This window comes from Excalfactoria chinensis, chromosome 2, assembly GCF_039878825.1.
Source record: "Excalfactoria chinensis isolate bCotChi1 chromosome 2, bCotChi1.hap2, whole genome shotgun sequence".
NCBI classification, from domain to species: Eukaryota; Metazoa; Chordata; class Aves; order Galliformes; family Phasianidae; genus Excalfactoria; species Excalfactoria chinensis.
In genome coordinates, this window is record NC_092826.1 from 77,478,366 (window position 1) to 77,498,226 (window position 19,861).

Consider the following 19,861-nt stretch of genomic DNA (forward strand, 5'->3'; position numbering starts at 1 on the left):
AATGCTGATCAGAACACCTAGTGCATCCATGTACGTTCCCAGAGAGCTCCTTGTTGGGGCCTTTGCCAAGGAGGGCTATCCCATGAAAGCACACAGAAACACTGCCTCAGGAAGAGACCTGTCTGCCTCCACCTCCTGACTATCACTAAGGTACCCCAGCCTCTGCAAGGCAAGCTGATATTTCAGATAAGAAGCTGTCTCAGTTTACAGAAGGCCTTGAAAAGATGTTTCATTTTCCATATCTGCTTCTTCTCTCTGCTTTTGGAAAATAATTCTTATTTCCTACTAGTAAATCCAGACTAGACTAATATTTAATCTTGCTTCGTTAAGCTGCTAATCATCATGAATTTTAGCTTTTACTAATGGTATCTTAGATGATCTAAAATACTTACACCTAGTGAGTTCAGATAAGGTGTTAGGCTTATGCCACAGCCCAGTCTGAAGGAGCCAAGTGTGGATGGAAACCAAACAAGCAACAACACAAACAGGCTCAAACAGCCCATGGAGGGCCAGAAAGTACAGCTGCAGATAGAGCTGTGATGTAATCTGTCTTTGTGAGCCCCCTGAAGCCAGCAGGCCAGCCTTGTGCTTTTGATGCAATGGACATCACACAGCCAAAAAGGATGGTCATGCCATAATCCTTGTTCCATTCAGCAATTGGACTTAAGTGTACTAGTCCTGTTTCCTCGACCCTTCCAGTCCTATGGAAATTTAGAAGTCCCAATGTAAAACCTATTCAACTTGCAGCATGTGAGAGGGAAATATCAGAACGGCTCCTGCTAATGTGAGAAATGTCATTACAGGGTATTGTACTGTTCCACCCATTCTGGCCTCTGGGCTGTGGGCAAGAAATTGCATGGGAGGACATGGGAAAACCTGTGTGGGAGCTTGTGTATAGAAACGTATTTGTACTGAAAGGCGTTGGCTGTGACAGAGAAAGTGAGCATAGGTGAGGACTTGCTCAGATCACCAAGCTACTCCACCTCACCTTTCAACACAACATTACTATCCAATGATGGGTAACTGGCCTGATGGAAAAAAGCAAGCCATGGCTGGCTTTTGCAGGCAGTTGCAAACTGCAGTGTTATGCAGTCTAGTCATCTCATAACCTGCTTAGCTGCACAGTCATTGCCCACTTCCTGCTCCTAGCATTTTGTAGAAGAGAACTAGTACATCTTAATGTTTTGCAGTAGCAGGAATTGTTTTTGGGGATGAGCAGCTGGTTTTGAAACTTGAAAAATGCCACATACAAGCAATTGACCTGGCTGGAAAAGCAGTACAGCTTTGATCCTTGGGTATGTTACAAGTGCAAGTGTAGAATCCTACACGTGGGGAGAGATGAGTGCAGGTATCAGTACAGGTTAGGCTGCTTGTGAGGATCTCTGCAGAGAAGAACCTCAGTGTCCTGGTGTGCAACAGGTCAGCAATGAGTCAGCAGTGTGCCTTTGTGGCCCAGAAGGCCAATGGGATCCTGGGGTGTGTTAAGAAGAATGTGGTCAGCAGGTTGAGGAAGATGATCCTCCCTTTCTACTCTGCTCTGGTGAAGCCACATCTGGAGTACTGTGTCCATTTCTGGGCTCCTTGGTTCAAAAAAGTCAGGGAGCTACCGGAGAAAGAGTCCAGCAGAGGGCCACAGAGATGACTGGGGTCCCAGAGCATCTCCCTTATGAGACAAGACTGAGAAACCTTGGACTGTTCAGCCTGGAGAAGAGATCGTATCAGTGATTACAAATACTTAAAGGGCAGAAGTCAAGTGAGTGGGGCCAAGCTCCTTTTGGTATCCTGTGGCAAGAAATGGGCAAAAATTCTATACCAACAAGAGGAAGTACTTCTCTGCTTTGAGGGTGACAGAGCACATGAACAGGCTGCCCGGAGAGGTTGTGGAGTCTCCTCTGGAAATACTCAAAACTTGCCTGGACACTTTTCTGTGTAACCTACTCTAAGGAGCTTCTGTAGGAGTGAGTTGGACTCAGTGATCTCCAGAGGTCCCTTTTAACCTCTATGATTCTGTGATTTTATCCCAAGGGCCTAGAAAGGTCAGAATTTGCACAAATGGTACTTCTTTACAGAAAGGGTAGTTAAGTACTGGAATAGGCTCCCCAGGGAGGTGGTTGAATCGCCATCCCTGGATGTGTTTAAGAGCCGTTTGGATGTGGTGCTCAGGGATATGATTTAGCGGAGGGTTTTTAGAGTTAGGGTACTGGTTAGGCTGCAGTTGGACTTGATGATCTTCAAGGTCTTTTCCAACCTGGGTAATTCTATGATTCTATGATTCTATGATTCTATGTTCTGAGGAAAAGCAGTGAAGCCAATTGGAAAGAAGTTCTAAGCAGATATACAGAGTAAGTCAAAGAAATCAGTGGAGGAATGATGTCAGCATAAGAGGGAGGGAGAAAGCACAGAGTTTGGAAGGAGGAAAGTAGTGAAAGGTATTCAAAAATGGGACTGAAAAGTGGCTAGGACTCATAAAAGCAGCAGAAAAAAAGATAGAGAATGGAATGGGAAAGGCAATATACAGAAAGAAAGAAAAAGATGCAGAAACAAAGACTAAGAAGTCTGAAGAAATATGCAGAAGGGAAAAGCAAACAACCAAGTGAATGCAAACGGAACAGAAAAAAGTGAAAATGAGGAAAATATTACTGAAGAGATCCAATACTGTGTGCAGATTTGTGCTTCCCATCTCTTTCTTTGCATCTCACTGCATCCTGGGGACATAAACCCATGTGATAAGCTCCTCCTGGACTCCTATTCTTAGCTCCAGCAATTTAAAAGAATACCCCCTGGGTGGGGATTCCTGTTACAGATCAAGGAAATACTTCTTCCTCTCTCTAATTAAAATCCTTCCACACGCAGAAAGCTGGCTCAGTACCTGAGTGAGTACCTACTACCTGTAGGCAACATAAAGCTCATGCATTTCCTATTCATTTGCTTTGTCTCTGCAAGCAAGCTCTGCCCCAAACAAGGGATTTCTAAATCCCAGCAAGAACCCTGCACAACCCAGTGTCCGAGTCCTGACACCATTAAATTCAAAAGGAACTTTACACAGCACTACAGCCATGGATCTCCAGTGTTAATGCTGTTTTCCAGCTAAGGGTGACTTGACTTTGCAGTCAGGAGATGTTGCCAGGATGCCTCCTACCAAACTAGTCGGGCAGCTTTGAGCGAAATGCTGCAAGCACATTGCTAGATATAGGTTTCCTGGTCTTCTGCAGGAAACTGCATGATGACATTTGCATGAAATTACAACATGCAGCCTTTATCAACAGTTGTCTAGAGACTGAATTTTCCCACAAGAGAGTGGAAGAAATTTATAATATACACAGGAAGGTGCTCCAGAGCTCAGCTGTTGTGTTCTTCATTTGACCTCTTTGCGTAAGAAGGTAAACATTATTATTATTATATTTTTTTGGGGGGGAGCAGATCCAAATCAGTCTAAAAATTGATAAACTTCATGTTTTCAGATGGGGCAAAGGGGGAGGTACTTCCATAGGCTGGAGAGAACAAAAGACACTGGTAAAATTTGGGTGGTCTTCATGAAGGGAGGTGGTCTTCTCTGGGGTGAGGCTGGGAATTTAGGAACACATGCCCAAAGTTGTGAATCTAAAGATGCCTGCCTACATTCCTCAGACTTTTGACTGAAATTTCCCTAGGTCCTCTCTACCTGCTTGGAGAGCTATAACTGCCACAGACTGAGAGATTTATACCACATGCAGATGTTTCTCTGCCTACATCAACAGAAGGGACAAAGGGCTGTTTTAGAACAACCCAACTCACTCTAAAAAAATGGGCTTTATGAGAAGCGATGGTGCTGATCATCTGGGTAAATTAACAGAAACAGGTTAATATACCTTCTTCACTCAGATTTCCACGGCACAAGGAAAAGCCTTATAATGTTCACTAGACAAGAGAGGGCATGCAACTCTTTGGTTGTGTGCTTGGGTGTTTCCTCTGAACCCTGGTCTGTGCTGCCAGGATTGTTTACGTTGTTAAACAATGGCTGTATATAATAGGAAGGGTGGAGTATTCTTCAGATTTTGTTTTGGTAATGAGGATGCTTCACTATCAACATATTTGCTCCTGGCTTTGGCAGTGGTGTTCAAAAATTTGTTGAGCAGTTTATCTAACTACACATTGGCATAACAAATAGCTTGCCACTCTATGGCCAATGTACATCCACGCCTGTTCAAGCAGGAATAATCAGCCTAGAAAGAAGCAGAAAAGATACATCCTGGAGGTACTGATGCAAAATAACAGAACCAGTCAGGAAAAGCCCTTTCCTGCATAAGACGAGCAGCATGAGGGGCTAAGTTGGTTGGGAGATGGACTTGGTGGCGTAATTTCTCTAGAAAAGATATTTTGTGCTGAAATGTATTGGGTTTTAATTTAAAGCGCATTGCTTTGGAAATGTTCTGTGTTGCATGAGGACGGTAAGAATTTCTGTGTTAAAGGAAATTTCATTTTTCCTACTTGCCGTGTCACTTTAAGCCCAAAAAGCCACGGAAACACTTTGAAAGTTTTTGTATGAACGGTGATAAAAAATAAGAAAGTAACTTCTACCAACCGTAGCTTTTTTATGTGAAGATGCTGTGTTATGTCACACTCTCCTTTTCTAGGGTAGACACATATCATTTCTCTCTTCCTTTGCTTGTGAGAAATAAATGTACATTAAAACACTTTAATGACAAGAAGAGTAAGCGTGCAATTGAAATTGTCATGCAGCATCAGGGAAAACAGGTTTTTTCTTGCTTTCCCTTTCTACATATAGAATTGCCTTACAAACCAGGCTACCAATCTTCTAGCATCCACATCTACATCCACATTTACTACCTCCTCCTGTTGACTGCATAATGTTAGGTACCACATCTATTAATTATGATAGCTTTGAGCATACCTTCTCATTCTTTGAGAAATTTTGCCTTGATTTCATCTTCAGCCTAGAACAAGCTCTACAGAGAGAACAGAGCATGAATAGCTATAGAAAAGGAGCATTTTTCACTTCACAGAGCCATGGAAACAATTTGTTACCTTTATGAGGCTTTTGGCATAGAGTGGTTTCTATAGAAGGAGGCTCTTTTCCTGGGTAGCTCCCAGCTCATGTATAACAACACCAGCAATTCCATCTCCCAGACTGTGTTAAGAGCTACTGAGCCATCATGCAAAGCACCTCCCTTCATCAGCCATAAAACCACAGCCCTGCTTGCTGCCTCTGCACAACTGCTAATGTTCTGTGCAAACAGTTTGTCTGGTGCAGAACAACAGCTGTGATCTTCCTGGAACACTTCTTTTGATCTTCTATTTTCTCTCCTTTCCACTCCAAGATCTTTTAAACATACCATTTCCATTTGTTGTCCAACATCTAGGTGTTCTCCAAGCTACTTTGTCCTTGTGGTGGCTGAAAAACTCTCACCAACAAATGATTACAGAGATCATAAGCATGGCTTAGGGATGTGGAATCATACCTATACATTCTCCCTCCCCAAATATCCATTACGAAAGTTCACTAAATCCTTTGGTTCTCTAGTAAGAAAGTTCCTTCTCCAGCCCACATTCCTTCTCCCTTTACTGTTGCTTTGCCTTTCTGGGGTAGCCCTGTAAATAGCTCACATGAAGCCATGGAACTGGTGGTAGTGGTTGTACCTGGACGTCACTCTGAAGACAGTCTGCTGCTTTTTCTAAAGGCGTGGACACCTCTGTACGCCAGACGCTTGCCTTTAAAACCTGCTTCCAGCTCTCAGGCTCTCCCTTTGTGCTTGGTGGTTGGTTCTTTCCCTGTGGGTTGGGGTGGAGGTGCCTCCCTTCTGTTGAGGAAGTTCATTAGCTCCTGTTGTCTCCTCAGTGCCTTCTGAGGTCTGGACACACCTACAACATGCATCCTGACCTACATTCACAGTAAACAACCGCCCAGATTCATTTCAGATCTTTCACCAGCTGTGAAAGTGGAGCAACACAGACATTAACATAAAAGAAGTGCTGAGTTCTGTTTTCAGAAGGTTGTGAATAATAGCTAACAAAGGTGGAAGAGAAGACAAATGATTACTGCGATGTCTTTTTCTTGTGGTAGGATGACTACCCACTTATGTTAAGCTTTCCTATGAAGTACTACTGCATGTCAGGGTGAAACGAGTATCTTAGAATGAAACATAGACAAACTTTCTATTTCAAGCTAGGTAAAAGGAAATAGATGCCCGCACTCACCACGTATCAGCACCTTCGTATATTCAGCAACTTGATTTTCCTATCAATCTATCTTAAGCTAAGCCTTTTTCTTCTTTTGGGCTAAGTTCATTCCCATTGTCTGGCATTTGCTGCAAGCTAAACTGCTTGCACAGACAACATGCTGCATCTCAGCAGAGCCACAGCAACTTCTCACACCCTGATAACTTTTGGTGCCTGTGTCCCTGCTTCTCATGCAAATTTCCTGCATGTCTCATACCTGAATGAGAGGCAGTGTGCACTCTGCATCCTTGCAGTCAGTGCACAGCACTGAGTAGTTCTTGTCCCAATGCAAGCTGAAAGTTACAACCACCCTGACCTGAGTGCTTTCTCTCCACATTGCACTATGTGTGCCTAACTAAATATCTTTCTGGAACACAGACCACAGTTACTTATGTCTGCAAACAGCCAAGAGCATATGCTTTGCTTTTCTTACATCTCTCTGGTGTGCTGTCCAGAACATCCTTTGTTTGACACTAAAATTGATGTGGTTTTTTAATGGCATATATTGAGGAAAAACTTGAGTACTCCACTGCTATCCACACAACAGCTTTGCAGTTATTTCCCTGAAGGACTGATAAGGGCTTCTTAAAAGTCCCCAACTTCCCCCCTCCCCCCCCCCCCCTTTTTTTTTTTTCCAGATGGCATTCTTCATGAAAAGATCAAGCTGAAACTTCATCCCAAGTTCTTCTTACCAGGGTGGATTCAATGACCCATAGGAAAGGCATCAGACTGCTGTATTTCCAGTACAAGAGAAAAGAATGAGACAGATCTTGTCCTGCCATTGAACAGGAAGCTTACAGACTTTCTGGGGCTGCTGAGCTATTGCTTTATTGGGAAACTGCCATTGTTTATCCATTCTGAATCAGTGGTTCCTATCAAATCAATGAGGAGACACGAAGTATACTGCAAACAGTGCATGTTTCCATAGGTAGTAGCATCCACAGCTGTTCATGTTCCTTCTTCATAGCTGAAAATAATTACTAGGAGTTTTATTTGAATTTGTTTGAATCCTCCACACCGCAGCTCAGATTACCAGATGTGGTTAGATGCCTGTGTAGTTTCTGTCACCCCTATCTGTCGCTAATCATGTTGTAACAAGAGGAAAGAGTTGATGCGATGATATACATCAAACTAGTTTGTAGAAGGAAATCCACAGCTGACTGATTTAATACCACAACCTTTTGCTTACATATAAGAACAAGTAAGATAGACCATGGGAAACTCTCTTTTGGAAGAAATCAGATACATTGTGGGATAAGATGGAAAAACAATTCTTTCTAAGGAATTCCCATATGACATGAGTATTGAGGCCTCTTTCCAGATCCTGCTGTATCCACATGAGTGGGAATTGATAGATGTGTGCAAAACTGGCTATTTCAAACTCAGATTTCAGCACATTTCTACTGTTTAGCAACCAACTATGGGATGATTTTAAGGCAGACAGATATTTCACGGTGTGATACAGCTAAGCAATCAGCTGATTCATATTTCTCCTTTCTCTTTTTGTTCTCAATAAGCTGCAGGCTTCACAATGGGCTCCGTTTCTAGAATGATTACTGAGTTTTCCCTTGATCTCTACAATAAAGTCAACAGAACAGCAGAAGGCCAAAACATTGTCTTCTCTCCAGTGAGCATCTCTAGTTCCCTTGGCCTGCTCCTTCTAGGGGCAGAAAACAACACTGCTGCTCAGATAAAAAAGGTAAGTACTGCTGAAATGTTCTGAGCTTTCACATAACTTGTTGTTCTCCCAGTGGCAATGTTGGGCTTTGCAGCACAACTTGCATGCTTAGGAAACAAGGATAAACACAGGCTCATCTGCAGCCTCGAGAGTAGTGCTTGGTGTGCTGTGATCCCTTGTGACATTCAGATGATTCAAAACATCTCACCTACAGAGTACACAGGGCCTGGGGGAACAGGGAGGGCATGCAGAAGTCTGTTCCGCTGGTCACTATGCCTATTACACCCTGCAATGCAAGCTGTATGATCTTTTATTTCTTATTGTTTCTGAGAGCAGTAAGTGACCAATTCTTCTACTGTACACACAGCATAAGGCAGTAGCTGGCTCTGGCTGTGTCCTGGTGGATCTTTGTTCTCCGTATTATAATACTGCCATAGGTCAGCTGCTGCCAAGGGAGACACGTTCTCCTTATGAGGTTCTGAGGGACTCTTGCTTAGTTTAGGAAAGCAATGGAGATGGAGTACTCTCAAAAAAAAGAGCTTAAGTCTTTGTATGCTGCAACAATATCACTATGGAGAAACACTGCAGAATTTTCCAGTGAGATGTTTGCACATTGGAAACAAGGTCCAATTTCCATCAAGAGCCCTATGCCTTCGATATGTTTCCTGAGCTGGTACAAAGATTAGGAATAATTGCATACGGCTAATTATGATGCTTGCAAAGCAAAATATTTTTGTCTCTTTGCCTGAGGCGGCTTTTCATTTTGAAATTTAAGGCAACTTTAGCAATAAAAATACAAATCAAATATAACAAATATTGAGGTATTGGAAAGTAGCATTTTGGGGGACTAAAAGAAAGTTTTTCCTGATTCACTAATAAAGAAATGTGAATTTGAATATGGATACTGGACACATTCCATTCTGTCCTTCCAGTCTGACTGCAGCTGATAAAGTATGAAGGGAAAATACTCAAAGAGAGCTCATAGGCAGGAGGAGGACAGACTTTTTACACAGTCTGATAGTGATGGAACAAGAGGGAATGGCTTCAAACTGAAAGAGGGGAAATTTAGGTGAGATGTTAGGTGTATATTCTTCACACAGAGGGTACTGAGGCACCAGCACAGGCTGCCCAGAGAAGCTGTGGTGCCCCATCCCTGGAGGTGCTCAAGGCTGGGTTGGATGGACCCCTGGACAGCCTGAGCTGGTGGTGGCAGCCCTGCCCACAGCACGGGGTTGGGGCTGTGTGGGCTTTGAGGTCCCTTCCAACCCAAACCTTTCTATGATATCTTTAATAAATCTACATTATTTATCTGAGACAGCCCAGTAAATCTTTCAAACATGGAAAACATCTTTATCCCAGTTAAAACTGTCATCGTTTGACCTTTCCAACTGCAGGTTCTCCACATCAGCGATGCTGCAGGAACTACAAGCCTTGAAACTGAACTTGAAGGTGTAGTCCCAGAAAACAAGTCTGAACTAAGCCAGGAAAGAGAGTCTTCCCCCTCTCTGGTATGTCTTTTGTAGTACAAGAGCCTTTCTTTCACTTCACTGTAGCCTACTAGTTGTAAAGCACCACACTCTGCCACTGGAGGGAGTCAAGATCCCACTCACAACGTCTGCCTGATCCACTACGCTCTACAGGTGTTACCTCGTTACCAGCCAAGTCTTCCATAAAATCAAATCCAAAGCCCCCACCAGAAGGAAGATCAGGCCACAAAGCTTAGATTAGACGAATTTAAATATAAAAATAATGGGAGCTAGCCCTACATTACAATCTAATAAGGATGCAGATTAACAACCAAGGCTATACGGAGGAACCTTTGTAACTAGTGTGTTTGAAATATTCCTAGTGTAACACAGATGGGGATCTTAACCATGAAGCATTCCATTCACTGCTTCTACAACTGCAAAACCTTGGCAAAGACTACGTTTTAAGCCTGGCTAACAACCTCTTTATCCAACAAGGATTTGAACCGAAGCAGGTAAGATAACCTTGTAACCTCTGTGGCTTGTTGTCTAGAGGGAAAACTGTAGATAAATAATAAGAAAGACACAATAATGATCTCTTCTTCACAGATGATCTGATTCAGCTTCTGATAGTTGATGTTTCCAAAGCCAAATTTTGTCTTATTCAGTCAAGAAGACCCTCATAATTTCTAAAACATTTCTGAGTTGCTGACTTCGTGGTAAAGAGAATAAGCTCTGAACAGGTTTGGCTAATGCACGGTCTTTATTCTGCTTTACAGAAATATCTGATGTGCAGTAAGGAACTATACAGAGCAGCCCTTGAAACAATGGACTTTCAAAGGGCACTTGAAGCAAGCAGGCTAAAAATTAATGATTGGGTTGAAAGTGAGACACAAGGTAAAATAAAGCAAAACTGCAGCTGTGCTATCTATCTTTTCCCTCTTCCAGTGCTCCTTCAAAAAGACTTCAGCATGTGATAAGTCCTGTTCATGTTTCTATGTTTCTTATGCATTTCAAAGATAGCCTGTTGTTCCCATTCATTCTTTAGAGTCATCTATCAGCTAAACTATTTCTGAATTAAAGATGTATTTGTTGTCACATACTGCTGTACTCCTACCTACATGCCTAGCAAGATAACTGCAACAGCACCTCCAAGGGTACTGTTAGATTAATAAAATAGATTAATAAAATAGATTAATAGATCAATAAAATACAATAACTGCTTCTGGAAATAGCCAACACTGTAGGTACAGGAAAGCAGGGGATGGAAGTTATGAGCTTCACAGTGAGACTGGGAATAAATAACACAGTAAAGAGAGAAGATACCTCAGGACCTGGTTGCACACAGAGCAATGCTAACATGGATGGGTGATGTGACCACCAGAGAGATTCACCATCACCTGCCCTTTACAGGCATATCCTGACCTAACCTGTCCTTGTGCTGACAGAACAGCCTGCGACTAATCAGACCATCATTGCTCTGTGTGCCTGTACAAAGCCTGTTCACTTAGGAAATCCTACATCAACCTCTGTACAGAAAAAAAAGTGTAAAGGGAAAGACACCCTCATGTAAACTGAAACGGAGAATTAATGGTGCTGCGCTTTTTACTGTGGACAGGTGCAACCTGGCACATTCATTTTGCCACTGAACCCACAGTTGGCTAATTTGATGGTCCTGTGCCCCTTCCTCTTCCAAAAAGGCCAGTTCTAGGTAACAGTGCTGAGGAATTCATCATTTCTTTGCTTGTACTATCCCTGTTCTGTGAAGAAACAACGGGTTGGATTTCTAAGGCACTCTACAGCTAGGTTCACAGACTAAGTAATTGAATCTCAATCCAGAGTCTTAATAACAACTAATAAACACCTCTCTGTTTTCTAAAATTTCCTCCAGGTAAAATCAAGGAACTTTTTGCTCCAGGCGTGATTGACTCTCATGCCGTTCTGGTGCTGGCGAATGCAATCTACTTCAAAGCATCCTGGGAACACAAGTTTGATGCGAAAAATACAGTACAGAGAGATTTTAAACTGCATCAGGTACACAACGCATTCTATAAATCATAGCATGATTTAACCTCGCACTGGAGTAAGCATGATACAGAAATACAAAGTTGGGGGCTTTCAGCTGTGCTGTGAGGTAGGCATGGGTGTGCTGGGAACTGAACCTTTTTATCCTGTTGGGTAGAGACAGCAGGAAGGCTTTCTAAAGAAAGCCATAATCCTTACTGAAAAAAACCTGCAAGTCTCGGAAGTTGCAACAACTCAGCATATTTTGTTTCAACAGCTGGCGAAACACAAAGTGTTAGCCCTGATCAGCACTTTCGATCATCATAGTCACTATGGGCAGTTGTCACTGATAGAAGCCAGTTGCAAAGATCTAATTTCATACAGGTTCCAAGGGGCCATCCTGGCTTTTATGCATCCCATACAATTTAGTGTTGCTAGTTATACTGTTGCACTGCAATTTACTAAGACACAAGTATAATTTTGGTCCCTTAAATATTTTACTTGAAATAAGCCTTTGAGTATGAATAGTGAAAATGGACTATAGGGAGGAACATTTGGAGTAATGCTGCAGTCACAGAAATTATGAAATAGGGTAAGAATCTGCATATACTTTTCTTCATGCACCAAATAATACTGTTTTCTACTAAAATAATTTTGCTGATCTAGAAGGTACGTAAGAATTTAGCTAATGGTGAAATGAATCTTGGGCCTTTACACAGGATTTGAACAAACTCATCACAAAAGAAAGTGAGAATTAAAAGACCTAGAAGAACATGAGATGATACGCTCTTATGATCTGATTTTGCTCTTAATCTGTCTATTGCTTCCTGCCTAAAACATCTACCTCATATATGGCAACCTGGTTCCTGCAGTACCATTTCTTCCTTATCCCATTCCAAACCAGGACATGCAAATCCCATAAGCATCACCTTCTTTGGCTGCAGAGTAACAGCATTAAACCACTTCACTATCTGGTCAGTTGCAGGGAAATTGCTTTGTTTTATTTTGCCCCCCAGAGAACTATCTCCTTTATACATGAATGGTAAAACTGATGTTTTATGTGTCATTGTATGTGCAACAAAATAAAGAAAAATGTGTAGCTTTATAACAGTTATTGCTGCAAACATAAAAACAGCACCTGAATTTTAAACATCAAGGACTATTGCTTGTGTGATCATTCCAATTTCTTTTAAATAGAATGAGAGAAAGCCAGTAGAGATGATGTATCAGAAAGGCACATTTAAATTAGGCTATATCGAGGAGCTGGGAACTCAGGTGCTTGAAATCCCTTATGCTCAGAAGCTGCTGAGCATGTTCATCCTACTGCCAGGAGACAAAGAAGATGGATCTACCAGTGGGCTGGAACAGGTAAGGCTGAGGACTGCGGCTAAGCTGGTCTGAAAGCTGGTTGTCTGAATTAAAGCTGGGCAAAAATCTAATCTTGTTTATTTCCCCATCTTCTAGACCGAAAGCACAATGACCTATGAAAACTTAATGCTGTGGCTCTCTTCTGAACATATGTTTGAGACGACTGTAGAGGTGTACCTGCCCCGATTCAAGCTCGAAGGCACCTTTAACCTCAATGAGGTATTAAAAGAAATGGGAATGACCGACATCTTCACTGAATCCAAAGCTGATCTTTCTGCACTGTCATCTGAGAAATCCCTGGTGTTGTCAAACATTGTCCATAAGGCTTATGTGGAAGTCAGTGAGGAGGGCACTACAGCAGCAGCTGCTACAGGAGCTACCATTGTGAGGAGGTCTCTTCCCCTTGTAGAGGTGTTTATGGCTGACCGTCCTTTTTTATTCTTTATTTGGCACAATCTCACAAATAGCATTCTTTTCTTTGGTAAATTCTGCTCACCTTAAAATGAGAGTTATCTTCTAGCACTGCAAGAAAAACCTGGATGAGAATCAGAAATACTGCTTTTCCCCCTGAACCTTCTTAATCCTATGAATGATCGTAGACCAAAGTAATCATTGCAACCAACTTAGCCTAGAACCATCAATTGGATGCCCTTCCATTATGCGCCTTGAATGGAAAATATTGATCTGAATCTAAAACAGGAGTAAATTTTCCCTTAACCTGACTGGATATGAAGAACATTTTGTTTCCTCAAGGCGGACATACACTCCTGCATAGCCTACAGTTCTCCAGTATAGCCATGTAATGTAGTACGCTCTTTGTCTGGCAAAGGTGGAACTTCTATGCTGCTACTTGAGGAGAACTGTTTGTAACAATTTTCAGTAACTGCCAGCAAAACTGGAGTATTTTTATTTTCTCTGTAGTTTTTGATTTCCTGCCAGGTGGGTCTTGAATAGCAGAGAGGGGCTTTGGAGATGCTTTGTGCTTATACATACTCTGTGTTTGTGGCAAATCCTTTGCACAGTGGAGGTCTCACTTTGATAATTCCCTTTCCTTTAGCAGCAGTCACAAGCAAGCAGGAAATACAGCAAATTCACGTACTTACTGACAACTGTACTGCTTTCTCCCCATGATGTATGCTGGGTCTATCCTTGTGCCATATAAAACATATATGCAAGCAGCAGCTTTGGTTTCATTTATTTGTTTCGATATAAGCCTGCATCTGAAGTACCAACTCATCAACTGGAAGGTAGATGGAATAAGTACCTGTTTCACAAGACCTCAATTTTTTCCACATTAGTGGACAGTGTTATTTTTTAGTTTTTATTTTTTTTATGGTAGCAACAGTAGGAACACTCAGGGAAACAACAAGACTACGCCTCATGAACATATCTAGTACGAGAGTTGATTACAACAGCAATTGAGTATGTGGGAAGGCAAGACTTTGAACCTCTTTTTAAAGGACTTTTTGGCATTCTTTTTTTGAAAATAAATCCTCCCTTAAAGAATCACAGCATGGTTGGTGTTACAAGGGACCCCTGGAGGACATTTTGTCCAACTCTCTTGTTCAGGCAGGGCTACATACAGCACATTGCCCAGGACCATGTCCAGAGGGCTTTTGAGAATCTCCAAGCATGCAGACTTCACAACCTGTCTGGACAACCTTTTCTAAGTACCCACAATTTTGAACGACACCAGAGGGAGTTTTGTATGCATGGTGTCTGCAGGAATGAGATGTTGAAACACACATTTCTAAAGAAGGTTAATTACTTACATAGTGAAGTGATCAGTTTTCTTCCTTGAGTTCTGCTTTCTGGTGAAGTGTAATGATCTGAGATGCATTTATATAGATATACAGGTCTCTCCAGCCCTGAGGAATAAAGAAAAGTTTTGAAAAGGGCAACGTAAGCAAAAGAAATCACAGTCACACATTACCTGAAAAATGTTTTAGTCTGCAAGACAATCAGAGAAAAACAGAATTAGCAGCTGACTGACAGACACAACTGTTAAGTCGCTGGTTTAACATGAGTATTGTCTTCTTCACGGAGTTCTACATGAGGTTTAACTAACTAATGTTCGACAACTTGTCCTTTGTGTCCTATAAAAAGGCAAGTCATCACTGACTTCATAGGCCTTCTGAAAAACAGATTCAGAAATCAGATTTTCGAACAGTATTTTTCCAAGTATATGTATTGGAGAACTAGTGAAGAACATTTTTAATATACAGAACTACAGATAAATTCCGGAAGGAGAAGCAACACTCAAAATAAGGATATGGCACTCCTAAATAGGACGTAAGCTGGCTTGAAGCATATACCTCCAAAAAGCCATCTGAAAGAAAATTTCTCATTTATCACGCATGTGCAAGTTCCCAAATTCTGCATATAATTTATTTTCTCCTTTTGTAAATTCCCTTGCGGATGGCATTTTGCTTTGCTTGCTCTGAACTGTGTTGATAGGAGCAGTGAGGTGCTTTTCCCGCACTGAAATACAAGAATAAAGAAGATTGGAGCACAGGTCTCTACAAAACATCTAGCGAATGTTTTCAAAGCATGCCAAGCACAAGCTATTCAAATATTGCTCCCTGAAAATGCCATCAGAGTGGACTTCAGGTTTTTAACTGAAAGTGGTATGTAACTTCCATAGCGGAGAAATCCTGTGACTCAGGGGGTGAAGGGCCTATCCTCAGTGAATCCCATATTCTCATTGCAATATGAGCCTGGATCTTCCAGCACTGTCAGACTCTAGGCAGACACTGTCATGCCTCCAGCCTGGGTGACTCCTCCTTGCTGCCTTCTGGACCTGTTTTGCACAAGCCATCCATCCAGAGCTGCAGAGCAAAAATGACCATGGAGCAAGAAGAGTCTTATATACATATATATATATGTATACATACATATTTCAAACCCAGGGCAAAACATCAGAGCCTTAGGCTCAATGCACAGCTCTGCTGAAAACTGCAATGAAGAGCTAGAGGTTAGAGGGAAAATGTGCTGTGGTTATCAGTGCAGCTCCATCATCTGTTCCGGGAGCACCAAGGCTTCCTGGAGAAAACATTACCAGGACACCAATTAGAGAAGTGCCCCTCTGAATGCTCTGAGTCAGATGCTTATTTTGTGAATTTTTCTGTTTCCCTCTTCCTGTTATGCTTCCTGCAGATACTTGGCACATCCTTGGGATGATTCAGCAGTGTATGCTCATGAGATGCAGCCACATCTACAGAGTGTCTCCTCCCTCAGAGGAGAAAAATATTTGTTTTAGAGGGTAAAACCAGAATAGCTGGGCTTGTACCTCCTGCTCTGCTGTGGGACAAGAGAAGCTAGGCTCCTGGTAACCTATCTGTCAGTCCTTCATTTCTCTATGCATGCCCTCCCCTCAGAAAAATCTGTGAAGGAAGCCTGACTCAGTTGCAGTGGCTTCCACTTAAGTCAGAGCAGAACTCAGCCCTCCATCAGCAAAGAAGCAGTCAGAGCCAGCTCATCCCAGGAGAAGGCAGCTTGTTCAGCCCTCATTCTCCTTGGGGTAGCATCAGGGCTACAAGAATACATGGAACAGGAGCGGAAAACATTGTAGTGATGCATGGAGGCTGTGAGACTTTGTGGGAATGACCTCTATATTTCATGCATGCAGAAATCCCAGGATGTAGGAAGCCAAAATTTCTGCTCCAGCAAATGACCTGATCCAACAGCAGGAAGGAACTTAGTAATCCCTTTCTCTTAAAAGGCAAAATGTGATAAATGGCCAGGCAGGTATCTTAGAACTGTGGACAGGTTATGAAATTGCCACCTCCATCTCAGGAGGCAGAGGAAGGCCTTCCATCATTATAGTTTGGCTAAGATTTGAAAATGCAATTTGCTGGTCCCTCTGTTGCTTGTCTTTATACAATGTACTTCATATTTTATGCAACATACAAAGGGAAAAAGTTTTTTCCCAATCTACTTCAAATAAGTATGTTGGAAAATCATATTATTCATAAAGAATGAAACAAAAGAGGCAGGCAGAAGCAGGAAGGCTTAAAATTCACCCTTCCAAACATACTCAAGGGACGCCTGCAGCACCTGTGAAGCCTTGATGCCTTCTCTATGTGTTCTTTCCTCTGATCACATAGATTTACATTGTATTTACATTGCAGGTGCTTCATCTTCTTGAGGTACTCTGCACAGGCAGTGCAAGAACCAAGAGCTCCACTGGGAAGATGAGGTGATACCTAAAGCATAGGATAATTCATCTGTGAGAGACCTTCAGAGATCACTTGGTCCAACTGCCTGACAGCTTCAAGGCTAACCAAAACTTAAAACATATTAATGAGAGCATAATCCAAATTGCCCTTGAACACTGACAGACATGGGACATTAATCACCTCTGTAGGAAGCCTGTTCCAGTGCTTGACCACTCTCACAGTAAAGAAATTTTTCCTGATGTCCAGTCTAAAAGTGCCTGATAACATGGAACTGCAGCACGAAGCAATGCTAAATGACAGCCCTTGCCGTGGCTCATACAGTCCAATGCCACTGAGAGGGGTGACGATTCTTCCCTTGCCTCCTTCCTTTCATATTGCTCTGCTCTTTCTTTCCCTTACATTGCCACTATTGCTTGGAAATGAGAAATTAACTGGGACCTAAATAAAGAGAAAAAAATTTGGTAAATATACTGATGGCCTAGTCCCATAAACTACCTTTGAGATGTGGAGTAAGTGGTTTAAAGGCATAGCTAAGAGGTTGCAGAAAAGAAAGGACCACATCCAATTTGGTAGCAACCAATATCCAACATTTACAGACTCATGAGAAATACCTTTTAATTAATTTGTTTATACGTATTTTTTTTAAGGAAAAAAAGAAAAATCCTTTGATGACTAACCCTGCTTTTCCTGTTACTCTCAGTTGGGAAGAAAATAACTGCTGGGTATGTATTACTGCTATTTCAGAACTGCAGACTTGAAGAGCTTTCTCAAGTGCTGAAATATGCAGGAAAAAAAACAACAACCTGTAAATTACAGTACCAGGCATTTAATTTTGATTGCTAAATAAAGAAGAGTCATGACAGTCTATGGCTATGTCTTGGAGGGCTGCAATTTTATATGAAATATAGCCTGAATCAGGAGAGTTACTGGCAGAGGCAAAGTTTGCGTACCAATTAGCTGGTAAAAGAAGAGTACACCAAACACAGGCTGTGGACTGTACTGATGAACAGAATATGTAACAAATAGCCCTGTGTGTTTTTCAGCACATACCATGGTATACGTCTGGTTTGAGTCAAATATGTACTAAAGCAAAACAAACAAAACAAAAAAGACCAACAGTGAAATAAACAGTGCTAGCATACATTAGCTTGTATAGTCAGACCTATACATTTTTCAGATTAATCTTCAAAGAGAACAAAATTTATAGTATGTATGATATGGACAAGTACTATAAAATATCACCATGAAGAGCACCAGTCTGACAACAGGAAAAGGAATTCAGAGTGTGAATGAAGGGGAAAGTGTGACTGCAACAACTGTCACTCAGCCCACTACAGCAGAAGCAATCATTTATGATCTTAGATTTCTTAAACTTGCTTCAGGGATATCCAGGTAATCTCAAAAACAGGATCAAAATACAAACACAAAATACAAAAGAACAATTCTATTTTCTCTTCATGTAATCTTTTTTCTAGTTGCATTCTAACTTAAAAATGATGACAACAACAAAACATTCAATCATTGTTTAAATGTTTACTGCTAGCTTTATTACATCAAACTGGGTTGGTGCTGGAGATGACCAGCTACCAAGGTGCGTAACGGACTGCTAGATGTGCTTGGTCACCTCTTACCTAGGGTTGCTGTGCAAACATGATACGCATTGACATACAAGCTACTACGAGCTTGGAAGGGCAGCTTAGACATAAATTCTACTCCAGGCCAGACATGCTGACTATCTGAGTGGTTTATAACAAGGTGCTGATTGACTTCAAAATGGTTCCAAGTCAACCACTGCCAGCTATGTATGCGCAACAGAGCCGATCATCTCCAGCACAGCAAATAACATGAGAGCAAAAAGCATCTGAAATTCTGTAAATGAGGCTGTTCTGGCCACATCTTGGTTCATTAAAGGATTCTAAGAGATGCCAGAATAGACTCTGCTAAATGTGATGCAGATGGACAAGCTATGGCACGAACAGGTCCAGGGCATAAGCAAACATTACCCTCAAGCACGACACAGGAGCTGCTGAGCAACCACAGGAAATGAAATGTGAAAATCTGAATGGATTAATGTTGGAAAGAGCTGCATTTTCTGCTGCTTACTATGCCCTTGATTATGCCAATACTAGGGAAGAATGGCAAACCCCATAACGTGGCTTAGGAACAACTCTGCAATAGACTGCCTGACAGAGGAAAAGGGCAGCAGAGTCCTTGCTGACCTCTTTCTAGGACAAACACAGATCTGGAACAGAGTTTAACCAATCTGCCTTGCTTGCATTTGTGACTCTTGAATTTCAAGAGGTGCCTCTGATTTCCCCTGGCCTAACACCCTATCTGAAATTGCAAAACCACATTTTGTCTGCTGAGGACTGTGCACGGATAGTCCATTCTGGTCAACATACTCAGGCTGCTTCTGCAACAAGTTTTGCACTAACAATCAGTGTAGAAAAAATGCAAGACCTGAGTAGCGGCAGACCTCTCTCCCTGGAGAAGGTGTTCTGCCTCAACTACCTTACCTGTGCAAAACTGTTGTGGTGACTGTGCTATTGCAGAGGTAGAATGTACAAAGAAGGCAAAACATACTGAATGAGAGAACATACCGCAAACACCTTCGTGCCCTCTTCTAGAGGAGACAGCAAAACAAAAAGTTTTTTGAGAAAATCTCAGATGTTAGTCCAAGAGATGAAAACACTGTCCATATGATGTGCAGGGCTGGTTGTGTTCTACAGATGCATGCTCCAAAGACGTCCACAGAGGACCAAGCATACAGAAGACTGTGGGTACCCAGGGAAGTTCTTCAAGGAACAGCTGAAGACATGTTTGAGTACCTGCCTGACCTGTAGCTGAAAGCCTGATGTAAACATGTGAAGATGGGAGCGTAAGGGAAGACACTACACACTGCAACAAAACTTGTGACCTTGGGCAGGAAAAGTTTGACAAGATAAAGTAAA

At 41.9% G+C, this 19,861-nt stretch overlaps 1 protein-coding gene and 1 long non-coding RNA gene across 2 annotated transcripts in view; one reads left to right on the top strand and one right to left on the bottom strand.

The window, feature by feature from the left end:
• Positions 1 to 14,605, bottom strand: part of LOC140247735 (uncharacterized) — a 34,081-nt gene extending 19,476 nt beyond the window's left edge. Inside the window, exon 1 of the long non-coding RNA XR_011902759.1 lies at positions 14,505 to 14,605. This is a non-coding gene — a long non-coding RNA (uncharacterized lncRNA). The remainder of the gene's footprint in view (positions 1 to 14,504) is intronic.
• Positions 3,307 to 13,905, top strand: LOC140247722 (serpin B12-like). Its single transcript, XM_072327600.1, has 8 exons — positions 3,307 to 3,380; positions 7,740 to 7,915; positions 9,289 to 9,402; positions 9,744 to 9,875; positions 10,140 to 10,257; positions 11,252 to 11,394; positions 12,562 to 12,732; positions 12,829 to 13,905. The coding sequence occupies exons 2-8, from the start codon at positions 7,748 to 7,750 to the stop codon at positions 13,231 to 13,233; spliced, it is 1,251 nt and encodes a 416-aa protein (XP_072183701.1). The 5' UTR covers positions 3,307 to 3,380; positions 7,740 to 7,747; the 3' UTR covers positions 13,234 to 13,905.
• Positions 14,606 to 19,861: the final 5,256 nt, after the last annotated feature.